Below are 14,299 nucleotides of genomic sequence, written 5' to 3'. Positions count from 1 at the left end.
AGCAAAAAATTAAAAAAAATAATTAAAAACAAAAAATTGAAAAATAATTGAATTAGATAAATAATAAATAAAATACGCTAATTATCTACTTACACTGGTATGGTATAATATTAAAAATTAGAATACTAATATATTAAAATATTATCTTATACTGTGTTTTAATATATTATAAATAGATCAATAAATAGATAGATATGATATTAGCAAGAGACTGGAGGATAAACAAATTACAACGAAGAGTTAACGCGTTTGTAAACATGCTTACGTACCTAGTATAACATTTTGTCATCAAATAATTACGATAGATCCAAAAATTTGTTGGTCAGTTTTGTTGTCAAATTGTATCATGTGTTGAAAACTGCAAAGTTTCCACATTATTCAAACAGAACATCAAAATAGTTATGATTCTACGAGTGGTGCAACTTTTATACTAAGGGTCATAGTCTATCAATTTGATCAGTTATATTTCTGGAATATTACTAGAAATGTTTCGTTAGAAAAATATAAGGAGAATAATAATAAATCGTTAGAATAATAGTGACTTCTTGAACATTCCGTCGCCAGAAGGTATTAAAGAATTACAAGTGATCTAATGTCTAAACTGGTGATACTTGGGAAAATAAGGTGCCTTCAGCTTTCATCTTCTTTCTTTGGATGAAAAACAGAACTTCAACTATGATGGGGGATCAGAGTTCCAATTCTGTGCAAGACATGGTCATGGATGTTAAGCTTTCATCCTTTGTAGCGCAGTAACCACCTTTTCAAGCTGAAACTGAAAAGGTAATCATATGGGGTTGGTTTAACCATGGAAACTTGGGATACATGAGAACCCAATCAAACCATTCTGAATCTGATGCAAGCTAAGCATGGACAATATCAGCATGATTTGACGTAACTAAATTAACAAGAAATGCACCACCCTTCTGACGAGCATTTCTTAACCAAGACATAAAAATTATCTTAGAAAGAGAACTCAAGCCTCTCGTTTTTCTTTCTTTTTTGTTACTTTCGTTTTCATCTTTGCCACAGAGGAAAGACCAGAGTATGTTTCTTGACAGGCTTTGATGATAGCAGATACCTCGCTGTCATCTTTCGGAATTTTACTTAGCATAAAGTTAGCAGATCTATAATCTCCCGATGCCAAAAGTGCTTGATACATCCTACAACCACAGAAGTCGTTAGTCATTAATAGCCCCAGCAATGAAGCAGATGGAGTTATAGGACTGGAAACTTTTGAAAAACGTACCTCAAATAACTTAGCACGTTGTATGGAAATCCAGCAACCTCATATTCTCTCCAAATCAAACGAGCATTACTCAAATCTCCAGCATTGGTGCAGGCACTTAGAAGAAAATCAAGACATTGCCGTGAAGGCACGAGACCAAGCTCGTTCTTGACTGCCCAAAGCAAGTCTAAACCAATCTGCAAATTTGAGGACTCGGATGTTGCAATTGCAGCAAACACCTATATATACATGAACAAATTTGATGTGACTGGCTCCAAAAAGAGCAATTGTCAAGACGAGGTTTAGGACCAAACCCCTCATTTTACAATACTGCCATGATCCATCACAAGGTAGCCAAAAAGAGTTTCAACTTTTTCAGAATTGAATTAATAGCCAATGGATCCATTTTTCAAATATTGAAAGCAACCTTATACAAATTATGTTGGGAGGGAACAAGAACTCACTTCATCAAAGAGAACTTCCAATACTAGTTCATCACTTTCAAACTTATCCTTGAGTTTCTTGAACAAGTCAATAGCAGAACTGATGCAAAATGCGGTCACGTATAAATATAAGCGCATTACACATTGCAATTTAATTACAAAATGATGAGAAATCAAATAGATACCGAAGGGGAAATAAATTAAACCTTAGATGCTTGTTGTGAATACAATATATGATAACTCTGAAGCAGCCGTCGACCCAATAGTCTAGATCACTCAATTCTGTAAGTAGCATAAGCATCCCATCCAACTCTCCTTTGAATTTGGTGAACTCTTCCTAATATGTCCCTAAATTAGTTAAAGAGCTGAAGAAAGATATAGCAATACTGTGTATTCAGAACCTTACGATAAGACTTATAACAGCTTTTGGTTCCAAATTGTATCCAGCTTTATTAATCTCCTCATATACTAAGAGTGCCTCGGACAACTGCCCATGTGATGCAAGAGCTGAGACAAGGACGCTCTTGATTTCATTTAAGCTTTTTGCTGGTATGTTCGGATCCAAAATGACCTGCAATATAAAACAAATTTTGTTTAGTTGGATATTCGAAATTGTATCAGATATTTTATCTATAATAAAGATTCTATAAGATGATGCATAAATGATATTAATAACTACTGTATCAATATCTGTCTATTATATGCAAACATGAATTAAGGAAACGTTCGAAAAATAAATTCGGTGTAGAGAAATCTAGGTTTATTTTACAAAGTTACCCTTACTAATGCTCCCATTCTTTTTTTCTTCTTTCCACCTACTCCCATTTCTTTGGGGTATAATTGGAAAGACATAATTAATATTATCTAGATTTCTAAAACCAGCAGTTATTTGTAGAAAATTAAAATTTCAAAAGTAGACAATTATTCCAACATGGAAGCATTATAAAGAATAAAAAGGAAAGGTGAGAAAAATTGTTGCATATTTACAGTTGATGAAGAAATCAAGTTTTGCTATTTTTAGTATTACTGGGTAAGCAAATATTTTGTATATAGAACCTGCCGAAACACTTATTCAAAGTTCATCTGCAAGAGCTAATTCTACAGTGTTTTATAAGCAAACATCATTTTACAATAAGTAAAATTGCGTGCCTGATGTTATATTGCCAATGTAAGAAAAATATTGCCTGTGAATGGAAAGCAAGAACCATATAGTTATTTGGAATATTTGGAAGACAAACAACTTCAATCAGCTAACTGAATGAGGAGGATATGGTTCATCGGGACAGTGAGGAAGCAGACTTGAATGGCCACATTATATCCGTCGTTTTCTTGTTCTTGGGTTTTATTCCATGATTTTAGTGGAATTATTCCAAGTTGTATCTCTCTTAAAAGGTCCAAAGTCTAGTGCCTCCAAAAATAACTTCATTTTGGTTAGATAGAATTTACTTTCAGGAAAATGCAACATGGAAGATCAATCAGATATTAGATAACGGTTGTTGCACAATGGATATACATCTCTCCTTCACCCATACCTGTTTTGCCATATCCAATTTGCCACAAGCTGCATATGAATTAATAAGGGCCATAAAAATCGGTTTTGCAAGTGGGATTTTATATTGCTCCATTTCTTCACGATACTGCAAAAATTATTCAAGTTAGCAACCTATAAAGAAGATAATATACAGATTGGCTAAGACCTTTTGTTGGACAATACAGTATGAAAGAATCAAGGAGACCTAAGAGGATTACCAAATCTGAATACTATATAATTGAAGTTTTTTAAAGAAGCAGAAGTTCCAAGAATAAGGAGTCAGGTTCCATTAAAACAAACAAAAAAGTAAGTAGAAGCTGTCAAGTTATAGTTGTGAATTTTAGAATGCATGTTATAACACTCGGATACAAAATTCCTAGTAAACTTAGGATTTTCACTTACATATTATTGCAAAATTGATTTTAAAATTAAAATATTTTTTGTTTGAAATAAAGAATAAATCACATAACATCTTCACAGTATCTTTTGAATATAAAAGAGTGTCAGTATCTTTAGAATATAAAAGAGTATCAAATATCATCTAGAAATAGTTTTGATTATACGATTATTTCCTTATTTAACTAGGAATAGGGTTTTACCGTTATTATAAGTAGAGGTTAGTGATCCTCTCTTATAAAAAATCACAAAATAATCAAAACAGAACTTCACTTCATATTATTAACCTATTACTTTTCTCTTTTCCTTTTCTCCACCTAGACCCACAATCTCAACATTTTTTAACATCATTGTACAATTCAGGACATCAAGCAACTTGAGTGATGAAATTTCAAAAACAACAAGCCTCAAACATTCACAAAGGTAGTGCAAATAGATTACCTCATGCCTAAAGGAAAATTGATAGTGTTTTTCTATTTCCATAAGCAACAACAACACCACCACTTTATCCCACAAGATGAGGTTGACTATATGGATTAAACGACGTCATTGTATTCCATCATATATATCATGTTTATAGTGGACGCATAGATCTTTTTTGACCACCCCGTGCATAGTCTTTTTAAGTCTACTTCTACCTTTCGCCACTTGTCTATGTTCCATCTGCTCCACCCTCCTAACCGGATACTCTGCCAATTTTCTCACATATCTAAACCACCTAAGACAAGATTCTATCATCTTTTCAACAAATAGGCACTATTTTAACTTTCTTAACTAAGATGGGGATGTTAATACACACAAAACACACAAAAATGATCAAAACTTGAGAGACACAGAGGCAATGCCATCATACAAAAATAATCTTTTACCTTGATTATATCCTCTTCTGTTTCACAATTACTAATCAAATAGCTGAAAGTCTGTACATCAGGATTAAGATTGGCATCCTGCATGTGCTTGAGGACCCTCAGAGCACCACTGATATTTTTCTACAAAAAAAAAGTGAAAATAAAACAAATCAAAGTATGGTGAAAAAGGGAGCAAGTAATTTGAAGAAAATAGGAAATGGATTAGAGAGAACTACTCAGAAGAGCAACATCCAAAAATGCAGGGGTAAAGAGAAAAGAAAGGGCTCTCTAATCCAACAGTAGATTTATCAATATATTACTTAAAGAAATTTTATAAAAGAAAAGAAGAAAAACAAAACAACAAAACAAAAATGGATGCTAAAAGAAACCAAAATTAAAAAATATATAGAAATCAATACTAAGAGATCATCTGAGGTACTCTTTAATATTCTAAGATATCTTGTGAAATATTCTATGTTTTTATAACATATAATGGAGAAATTAAAAAATTTGGTTTTTTATTTCTAATATTTCTCCTGAATATATAGAAATCAATACTGAGAGATCACCTGAGGCACTCTTTAATATTCTAGGATATCTTATGAAATATTCTACCTTATTATAACATATAATGGATATTACCAAATTTTGTTTTTTATTAGTAATATTTCTCCTGAAACTAAAGCATACTAAGCTTATGTTTGCTCCAATCAAATCCTAAAAGGAAAAAAAAAAAGGCATAAGTAAGCCAGAATTGCTTCGAACAAAATAGGCCAGACTAGAAATGCTACCAACAAAGTCAGACTAGAATTGCCAGAAACGAAAAAGAACTAAATAGAATTGGTTGGAAATCTACCAGAAAATTGTGTCCAGTGGCAGCAATAGTTGACAAAATGGGTAATAATTATCACTAATAAGAGGTTGCCAAAATGATTATATGGCAACAACAATGACCAAAACTAAAGTGATGATACTGTTAGCTGAATAATCAGTGCGACATTCAATTGCTAGAAATAAATTGTGGCCACAGATGACTTGAGAAGCACTTTAGAGCTGTATCAACCTGTTGGAAAAAAACAGGACTGCCAAAAAAAGAAATCGAGGCAGTAAAGAATTGCTAATGAACAAATCAGGACTGTGTAGAATAAAGAACTAAATTAAAACAAATCAGGACCATATTACAGTAAACACTGACGTTGTACAAGACTGAAACTAATAAGCACTGCATGGGAGTGCCAAAAAATAAATTGAGGATGTTCAAAAGTGCCAAAAACAAACTCTAAGAGGACGTTCAGACAAGAAAACACGCAGAAAAAATGCCAGACAAAATGAGAAGGACAGCCATAGGCCATAGAATACAAACCACAAGTGAGGTACCACAGAAATCAAAGAGCTCCAAATAGTAGGAGCTCCGCAGTAACACAGTGGCCACAGGTCATGGAAGACAGTACCACTTTGATAATAAGAATCTGAATAATAAGATAATACGTTGATATGTTGTGATATTGTATAACAGTGGTGTAATGCAAAATACAAAGCACTACACTGATTATAACATTGATAACAAAATTCTAATCCTAAATCTTATCAAACGAAGACATAAATCATGAAATATAAGGAAATATAATGTGTAATACAAAGGATATGTTTGGTTGGAAGGTAAAATTAATGCAAAACTTTTCATGAATGAGCTCAATATGTAATTTTACACATTTAGGTCATCCATGAAAACATCCACTCCATGTCTCCATTTTATCCCCCAAACACCCTTAACATGTATAATAATCAATAGGAGAAGTCTCAAAGTGAGAATAGAGATATCCTCAAAAGAATGTCACCTCTCGAAAATATCCTGCCATTATAGCATTGTACATGGCGGTAGTAGGTTTGAAATTCATTTTCTCCAAGTCATCAACCATCTTGTATGCACCTTTAAACTGCATCATAGAAAGTAATTGCAATAAACTTTAATAGAAGTCAACATTTATGGCTAGCGATTGACCAACCAAAGAGACCACATAATTGAAAATATATGAGTATATGTGTTTGTGTGTGTGCTTTTTTCTATAAATTATATAGAATATATATGAGATCTCCCTATTCTATTAATAAGGATTTATCTAATATAATACCAATCTAGTAATATCAATGTAACCATGCAAAAAAAAAGAAAGGGGGTGGGGGGAGGAAGGGGGGGTGTTGTACAACTTACATCTTTCACCCTCACGCAAAAATTTACCAAACACCTACATATTTCACCATTCAACTTCAAATGGAACCGCTGTATGATGGAATAGATCCGGTAAACCTTGAATGTTGAGAGAGAGAGAGAGAGAGAGAGGGTTAAAAGAGAAAAGGATAACTGTCAAGAAGGCTTAAGACAAGTGAAGTCATTACAGAGAATTTTAACATCAAATAATTAAGCTCTGGTGAAACATTCAGACTTTTTATGTTATAATAGTTCTGTATGCGTAATACAGAAATGGAAAATGTAAGTATAACGAAAGGATGTTTAAGTTGCAAGTCTTGAGATTTTGACAGAAATACAAAAAGTCCATTTGGTTTGTAACACTCCTCATCATATTTGATAATGGTGGCTGAAAGTAATCAAATCCTATAAACCATACTATCCTTTTTATTATAAAATGTTTTTCAAATGAAATGGGCTTAATTAAAAGCAAAAGTTCACTTGTCTTTAATCTTTCTCCCCTTTTATAAAAGAGGAGTGGGGCACAATTTGATAGTTATACACTCAATCACTTACTACAGCAATTGAAACAGTATGGACGAAAAATTTTATGCTGTGTGTTGGGAGGAGACAAATACATTTATAAAAATTATAATGCAAAGGGAGAAAAAAGGCAGAGCTGTTGCAATTAATCTGTCCTACCAAAATATGTTCATAGGTTTCCTCACAAATGTGTAATATGGACTGTAACATCCTAGTTGACAATGTAAAGCCTGCTTCACACATATTATCAACAAGATCAAGTGCAACATCAACCTGCATTGAAAGTTAAAATTGTCACTAAGGGAATACAATTTAAATGCATGCTCCAGAGAAGTAAGGATAACTCTATCAAACATACAAACATCAAGTTAGAATAACCCTAAAACACATTATGATCTTTGAAGTAAGAAATGTAAATAAAATAGGTAACAGAAAAGTACCATTATTTTAGGATCCCATTTAGTACATGATTTAGTTACCATTAGTAAGAGTAAGAGTTACTTAAGAGTGAGTTAGTTAGTTAGTTAGTTAGATATGATTAGTAGGGGATCAGTATGAATAAAGAAAATAAGGAAGACAGAAGTAATTTTAATCACTCAGTGAGCCTTTGGAGAGAATGTGGAGCTCTCATTCTTCTACATATTGTAGTAAGGGGTTTTCCTAGGAGTAATGTTCCTTAGCACATAACTAGGTCTTTCCCAGTGCAATGCATTACATTTTCCTAATTCTTGTCTTCTCTAGTACCAGTTCTAAGAGGGGAAATCGACCAAAAATTGCAAAGACCCCTAGAGAGTTCAGCTTCTGGCAAGAGAGTCCAAACCCATGTCAATATAGCAGCTAGAGAAGAATGAAGCTTTCAGTCATATTGGTCTTGGGTCACTGGACTTGATTCAACACCAATGGAGAACACAATTTGGGTCCATGATAGAAAATGTTGAGATATTTCTATTTTGGGGCCAAGCTGAAGAGGAGAGTGGAGCTCTCACCCTTCCAGATATTGAACTAAGGGGTCTGTCCCAAATTCTATGGTTCATTAACAGACTATTCGCTAAGGATTTCCAAATGCACTGCCTTTGCCTAATTCTTGTCATATCTGGTACAAGTTCTACCATCTAACAAACATCTTTAAAACGCTATATTTTACTAGGGATGGTAGAAATTAGCAGTTGGTACTTTGACTTCAAAGCAGAGCACTAATAATTACACTTGCAAATTCTTCAAAATCGGAAGCAACTGGTTCAAATCAAGCAAAAAGAAGAATGAGTTAACTTTTGGTAGCTAGTGGGATGGTGGAACATTATCAGCATAAATCCAATTTTGAAATTGCAATTAAGTCTTACTGACATTCAACAAAAAGTTAGGGGTAGAGAAAGACCTAAAAAGACTTTGAATAAGGTGGTCAAGAGAGATTTAAGCATAAATGATTTTTTTTTTTCTTGGTGGTAAAGCATCACTAGCGAGATCTTGGTCAATATCACTTTAATTTTTTTCTTTCTACTCTTTCCTTATGAATTTATATCCTTTTGACAAGACAAGCCCTCAAATGTCAATAGATAGAACAAAGGAAGAACCGGTTGTGGAACTAGTGGAGTTATGACAAGACTGAAGAATAAATTATATGAAAAAATTACTTTATTGAGTGACTCGTTCTTTTTAAATATATGAATAAACAGATTACTATTTCATCATCTTGTCCTATGGTCAGGCAAAGGATGATGCCAAGAGAAGTGCTTTAGTGCACTCCAGGGGTTCTAAAGGTTTTTTTTTATCATTTTCACTCTACCATCCTTTTTCAATCTGATGGACAAGGCTCTTGTAACCAAATGATACTCATAATACTAAAATGAAAGAAGTAGCTGTACCTTGCCTAAATCACAGCAATACATAATCAGCTTTTCATATGATGACGATGAATGTAAAACTTCCAATAGATCATGCAAACTCTTGAATTTTGAGATGATATCTTCAACCTAAGAAAAAAGAAAGAAAGAAAATTTTCTTAAAAAGAAATTATTTTAGGAAATGTTATGCGAAACACCACCTTTGAAACTGAAACTTCTGCCCAGATCTCTGAAATAAGATCACAATTTATTAACATTTTGTGATTAGGGGCATGGGAGAAGCCCATTTCCAGCAGCACCCTACTGTTCCCTCATGCCCTCAGAAGTATCTACCAACTTTCAGCAAACAATTCTGCGTAATATATAAATTGAATAATGCATATACTATATAACTGGATTTAATAAGATATGATCACTTCGGGGGATTTATATCTGCTCAGACACTTATTAAGGTACATATCCGTCCACTGTTCAACTAGCATGTGTACCACTTCTTTTTGCCAACATCAGTAAAAGTGGGCAAAAACGGTTTTAAATCATTTTGGATGCACATCGGTCATTTTATAGATATGGAAAATGGAAAAGTTTGTTTGTCCCAGGTAAAATATACGCAAACTCACGGTCACGGACCAACTAGATTTATATAACATTCACAGTGACTCAAGTCTCAATTATCTTGAAAACGTAAAAGTAAAAACATAGGTCAAGGACTTCCGTTTCGGACATGTTGAAAGATTGGAAAACTATGCTTTATAGATAATTCTTTCTTTTGCTTTGTTTTTGGAAAGGGATCTCTTATCACCCAATCTTGTCTTTCCCTTTCCTCCTCTTGATGAAATTTAGAAAAAAAAGGAGGGAAAAGAGAAGGCAGAAAAATATAGATATGCCGACAAGCCTCCTGACGTCACACAGCATCAAGGACATTACCAGAAGCATTCATGAGAAGTTCCTCACCGCTAAATTTGGAATGCTAACAGCATAATCAGCAATGAAGCCTGAAATATCATCTTCATCAAAATCTGCATTACAGAAAAAATGAATAAATCTAACTACTTACAAAAGACCACCATTAAGGACAACTTTGTAGAGCAAAACACAACTCCCTAGCTAAACAAAAGTACAGAACCAGAACTCAACAGATTCAACATCAACTCATTCTTTCTGCTTGGAAACAGATTTCTAATGTCTTAATTTATGTTGGCTCAAAGCCTATTTGGTTTTTAGAATTTAACTCATAATTGGAATTGAGCTTCTGAATCCAAATACTTGAAATGCCTATTAGAAATGGCGTGCCTTTCTAATGTTTGGAGTTGGTACTCTAAAAACATGCTTCCTTTGGTCAATCCATCAATCTAGTTGCCTACATGGATAATATTGCCATTACATGTAATGATTGTAAAGGCCAAAAGAGATAGAAAGTAAACAATAGAACTAGAAGAGCTGGGGTAGGAATGAACTAGTGTGAAATCACCCCTTCCCCAGTTATAGAATTATACTGGAAATGCAGGAAATTATAGAGCAGAAAAACACTATGGTAGTGTTAGATAGACTCCCATGCTCCGTTCCCAATTCTGTCGTAGTTCCTACCTTCTAATTATCCCTTTTTCCTCTATAGAACAAGAATCTCTCTCATCCCTAACAGAATCGGCCCAGGATCACACACCCATCCACTAACTCTTGCACATGGCCTAATTAGTTACACAAGTGGTTCCCCACCATTTGCACTTTTATGTCTCCTATTCATGCTAGTAAAGGAGGAATTCTATTGGCCCGCTGTTGCTGCCTCAATAGAATCTTCTTTCTTGCTCCCACCCTTCTCAGAGTATGTATTAGAATCATACAACAGGAATAGGTGCAATATTTTTCACAGGATTGAAGTAGCTCAATCAAAAACCAAAGTTGTCATCTCTCGAAGAAATATGTTTCTTGATATTTTGGACAAAATTGGGAATGGTGGGTGACACTCTTGTAGACCCAATATTAAGCTTCAACCAGATCAAAGAGATTTGGACGAAAGAAGATATCAAAAGATTTGTTTTATGCATTACATGTATAAGCAGAACATCTTTAAGACAGACAACAAAAGCAGAGAAAAGAACAGGTTATTAATGAAGTTGAGTTTTCAGATTCTATAAATGTCTGACAGGGGAAAACCTCTAAAAAATCATGAGTTTTACACCAAATAGAGGACAAATATCCAATTCTTCCCAAACTTTCTTGTCCACGTGTTTGCTATCTAATATAGTTATGCCCCAACCAAATACACCAATCAGTGGCACAGATAGCACACTACTGCAAAGATTTGGCTTCCTTCCTCCTCCCAAAACCAACTTACCTAGTCAACAAGAACTACTCCAAAGATCTAGAACACCCAACACGTAAATATATAGAATTAGCCATAAAACAAATATCCAACTGATTCTAAACTAGCACTGTACATAATATATATATCATGGGAAATAGACTTTAATGTCTTCAAACCCACAATGCATCATTAGTGTTAATCTGTTAAGCACAACTGCCCAAATAAGCGATTTAATCTTTAAGGAGCTTTGGTCTTCCAATGGATGTATCAAGGCAAAAAAGAATTTAGTTCAAAGAATGGGCTAGGAAATTGAAAGTAAGATTGAAAGAACATATTCTATCAGACTGTGAAGTACCTACTCCTTAGGGAAACCAAAGTTATGAGGGAAGAGCTAATCTCCTTAAATACAACATCAAGAATCCCATACTACCCAATATTGGACTTTGGGCACCCATAATACCCAAGTACCTAACACAGATACAAGAGATAAAGACCTATTACCTAGACAAGGAGACAGGATGACAAAGTTAAAGAGACCCAAGACTAGGTGAATTCCTAAACATGATAAAAACTCTGGATTGAGAAGTTGTGGATAGAAGATATCTCTAAGGATGTGGAAAAGGCTAACTAAAATGAGAAGTCTCCCTACATAGAAAAGGATTTTGAATCTGTCTCTCTACACAGATGCAAATGTATGTAAAGAAGTGCCTAAGGTTAACTCAAGTTATAATTACGTGATGACTACGTGATTAGCATAGTATGTATGATCTATACCCTCAATGTGTTGTATATTTTGTCACTATCAACATAATAACTACCTAAGCAAGTGCAATAGTTGGATTATACTTGATCAGCAGTGAATCTGTGTATATATTAGTACAAGAGAATCCAAAACACAAAAAGGAAACAAATACATGCATGCATACATACTAACATACACATGTATAAAGACTCCTTTTAAAACAGAACAATGATCCTCTTCTTGTACTATTTCAAAGGAGCTTAATTAAGTATAAGGTCATAGTCATACCTTGTGCTCTCAAATCCAAAAATAAATTCTCGGCAAGAGATTCCAACTGTAGCCTTCCTAATGATTGAAATACACTTGCTATAGATTTTGCAGATGAAAGCATTGTTATGTCTATATTTTTCAACACATCTGTAATCTGGATCTTCAGATCACTTTCACAAAGAGCCAATAAGTAATTTTCTGCAATAAGATTTGTTTCCAATTAACGTATGTTAGTGCCATATGTAACAAAATTCCTTTTACAATGGGACGTCAACATACACAATAAGCGAAATTGCATCAATATGTGTCAGGTTAGGCTTGGCACAATCACTTCTATTATTATGAAGCTAGATGCTAGCTATGTCCTGGGAATACAATTTAGCATGAATTTTCAAACCATGTTTCTAATATCTAAGATGTGAACAAAGACTAACTTGTTAATTGCAGTACAATGGCAAAGCACACCCATGTCCAACAAAGATAACAAGTTAAACCAGAATATTTAGTATTTCCATTTCACAATGCATGGCACACAATCCCAAATCAAATGAAGAAGGATCTCTTGTAAAAAGCATCAGCATAGTCTCTACATTAAAATAAAGCAAATCATGAATGTCCCACATGGTACTGCTAAAAACCTGTGCTGTATATTCAAATATATGTTACTGTTATCTGAAATAAACTATAAAAAGTTCATGCACGTGAAACATAGATTCACCAACCTCGCATAGCAGCAGTGTCTTGGCCATCTTCTACGGTAATATATTCACAAATATCCCGAATCATTTCTTCATCTTCAACTCTTATCCACAGCAACATTTCATAGTAACCTAACCGTGAAACTGAACACTCAGCTCTGACCACATCAGAGAAAAGTTGAAACTCTTTAACCATGCCCATGTCTATGACATACCTAAGCAGTGGTTGATATGTTTCCTCTTCTAGCTTAAAACCGCACTCCTTCATATTTTCTAAAAGGTGAAAAGCCTTACTCAATTCTTCTATGGCAATGTATTCATTATTAGTAGTCCTTGCCTTCTGTATACTCATCTTTATTAATGCATTGAACTCTTTCACACCGGTCTCTCGACCCAGCTGACGAAACACATCAAGGGTCGTCCCTGTTCCTAGTCTTTTTGCACACATTTTAACTAACCTATCAAAACGTTCATCATGGCTGAGTTTAAAAATCCATTTGTTTTTCCTCTCACGGGCTAACCCCCTCCGTTTAGTCAAAAGGTAGCCAGGAGACAGATCAGGACACCACGTGAAATCTGCTACTTTTTCCATTTTTGCTTTGCGATAGTCAACTTCTTCGACAACAGGTTCCTCTTTCACGACAACAGGTTCCTCTGCCAGAGATGGACCTGCAAAACGAAAAGGGTGCACAGACACACCCCAAAAGATTAGCATCAACCATTTTAAGATGTCTGGAAACATTCCAAATTGCAGCATAACCAAGTCAAAACTTTTAGTACTCCGCATTTCTCACAGTAAATTTCACAAACACTTACTGTACACTATAGAAGAAACCTCGGAAGACGTATTATCATCATCAGGAGAATCCTCTGCACCTAAACATTCAAAAGAAAAAAATGTTACTACGAACACAACAGAGGGAACCCGATCATACAGCAACAAAAAAACAATGCATTTGATCACACACAAAGTTCAGTTATTATTATTATTATTATCCTCTTTAGGTGGAAAAACAAAAAACCAGCTACTTTACTCTATTTATTATTATTATTATTATCATTCTGTTTCGCTCCCCCTCAACTCCAAGATACAAAACCAGAAGGGACACGGTTGTGGCTCATAGAAGAATGGTTGAACTCAGAAGCATTGTGCTCAGAAATGGAAACGGAAGAGGTAGAGGCAAGTGCCATGGCTTTCCATGCTGAGTGAGAGCGAAATAGGGTGCTGAGGGTGCATAGTTTTCTTATGGTGGAGGCGCGCATCTAAGT

The 14,299-nt window shown here is 34.4% G+C and overlaps 1 protein-coding gene across 2 annotated transcripts; it reads right to left on the bottom strand.

Moving 5' to 3' along the window:
* Window positions 1-449: 449 nt before the first annotated feature.
* On the bottom strand, window positions 450-13,902 carry LOC107477993 (pentatricopeptide repeat-containing protein At4g04790, mitochondrial). Of its 2 annotated transcripts, none has more exons than XM_016098084.3 (15): window positions 13,847-13,902; window positions 13,055-13,699; window positions 12,351-12,530; window positions 9,970-10,034; window positions 9,037-9,144; window positions 7,334-7,447; window positions 6,656-6,751; window positions 6,282-6,380; window positions 4,465-4,584; window positions 3,201-3,305; window positions 2,075-2,239; window positions 1,875-2,005; window positions 1,690-1,768; window positions 1,247-1,464; window positions 450-1,160 (listed from the first exon to the last, which is right to left on the bottom strand). In XM_016098084.3, the coding sequence occupies exons 2-15, from the start codon at window positions 13,620-13,622 to the stop codon at window positions 974-976; spliced, it is 2,235 nt and encodes a 744-aa protein (XP_015953570.2). In that variant the 5' UTR covers window positions 13,623-13,699; window positions 13,847-13,902; the 3' UTR covers window positions 450-973. The 2 variants fall into 2 exon arrangements, with proteins under 2 accessions (XP_015953570.2, XP_052115337.1); XM_052259377.1 differs by lacking the exon at window positions 13,847-13,902 and having other exon boundaries at window positions 451-1,160; window positions 13,055-13,162; window positions 13,246-13,324.
* Between the last annotated feature and the right edge of the window lie 397 nt (window positions 13,903-14,299).

This window comes from Arachis duranensis, chromosome 3 (genome assembly GCF_000817695.3).
Source record: "Arachis duranensis cultivar V14167 chromosome 3, aradu.V14167.gnm2.J7QH, whole genome shotgun sequence".
Taxonomy (NCBI): Eukaryota; Viridiplantae; Streptophyta; class Magnoliopsida; order Fabales; family Fabaceae; genus Arachis; species Arachis duranensis.
This window is presented reverse-complemented; position numbering and strand designations above follow the sequence as displayed.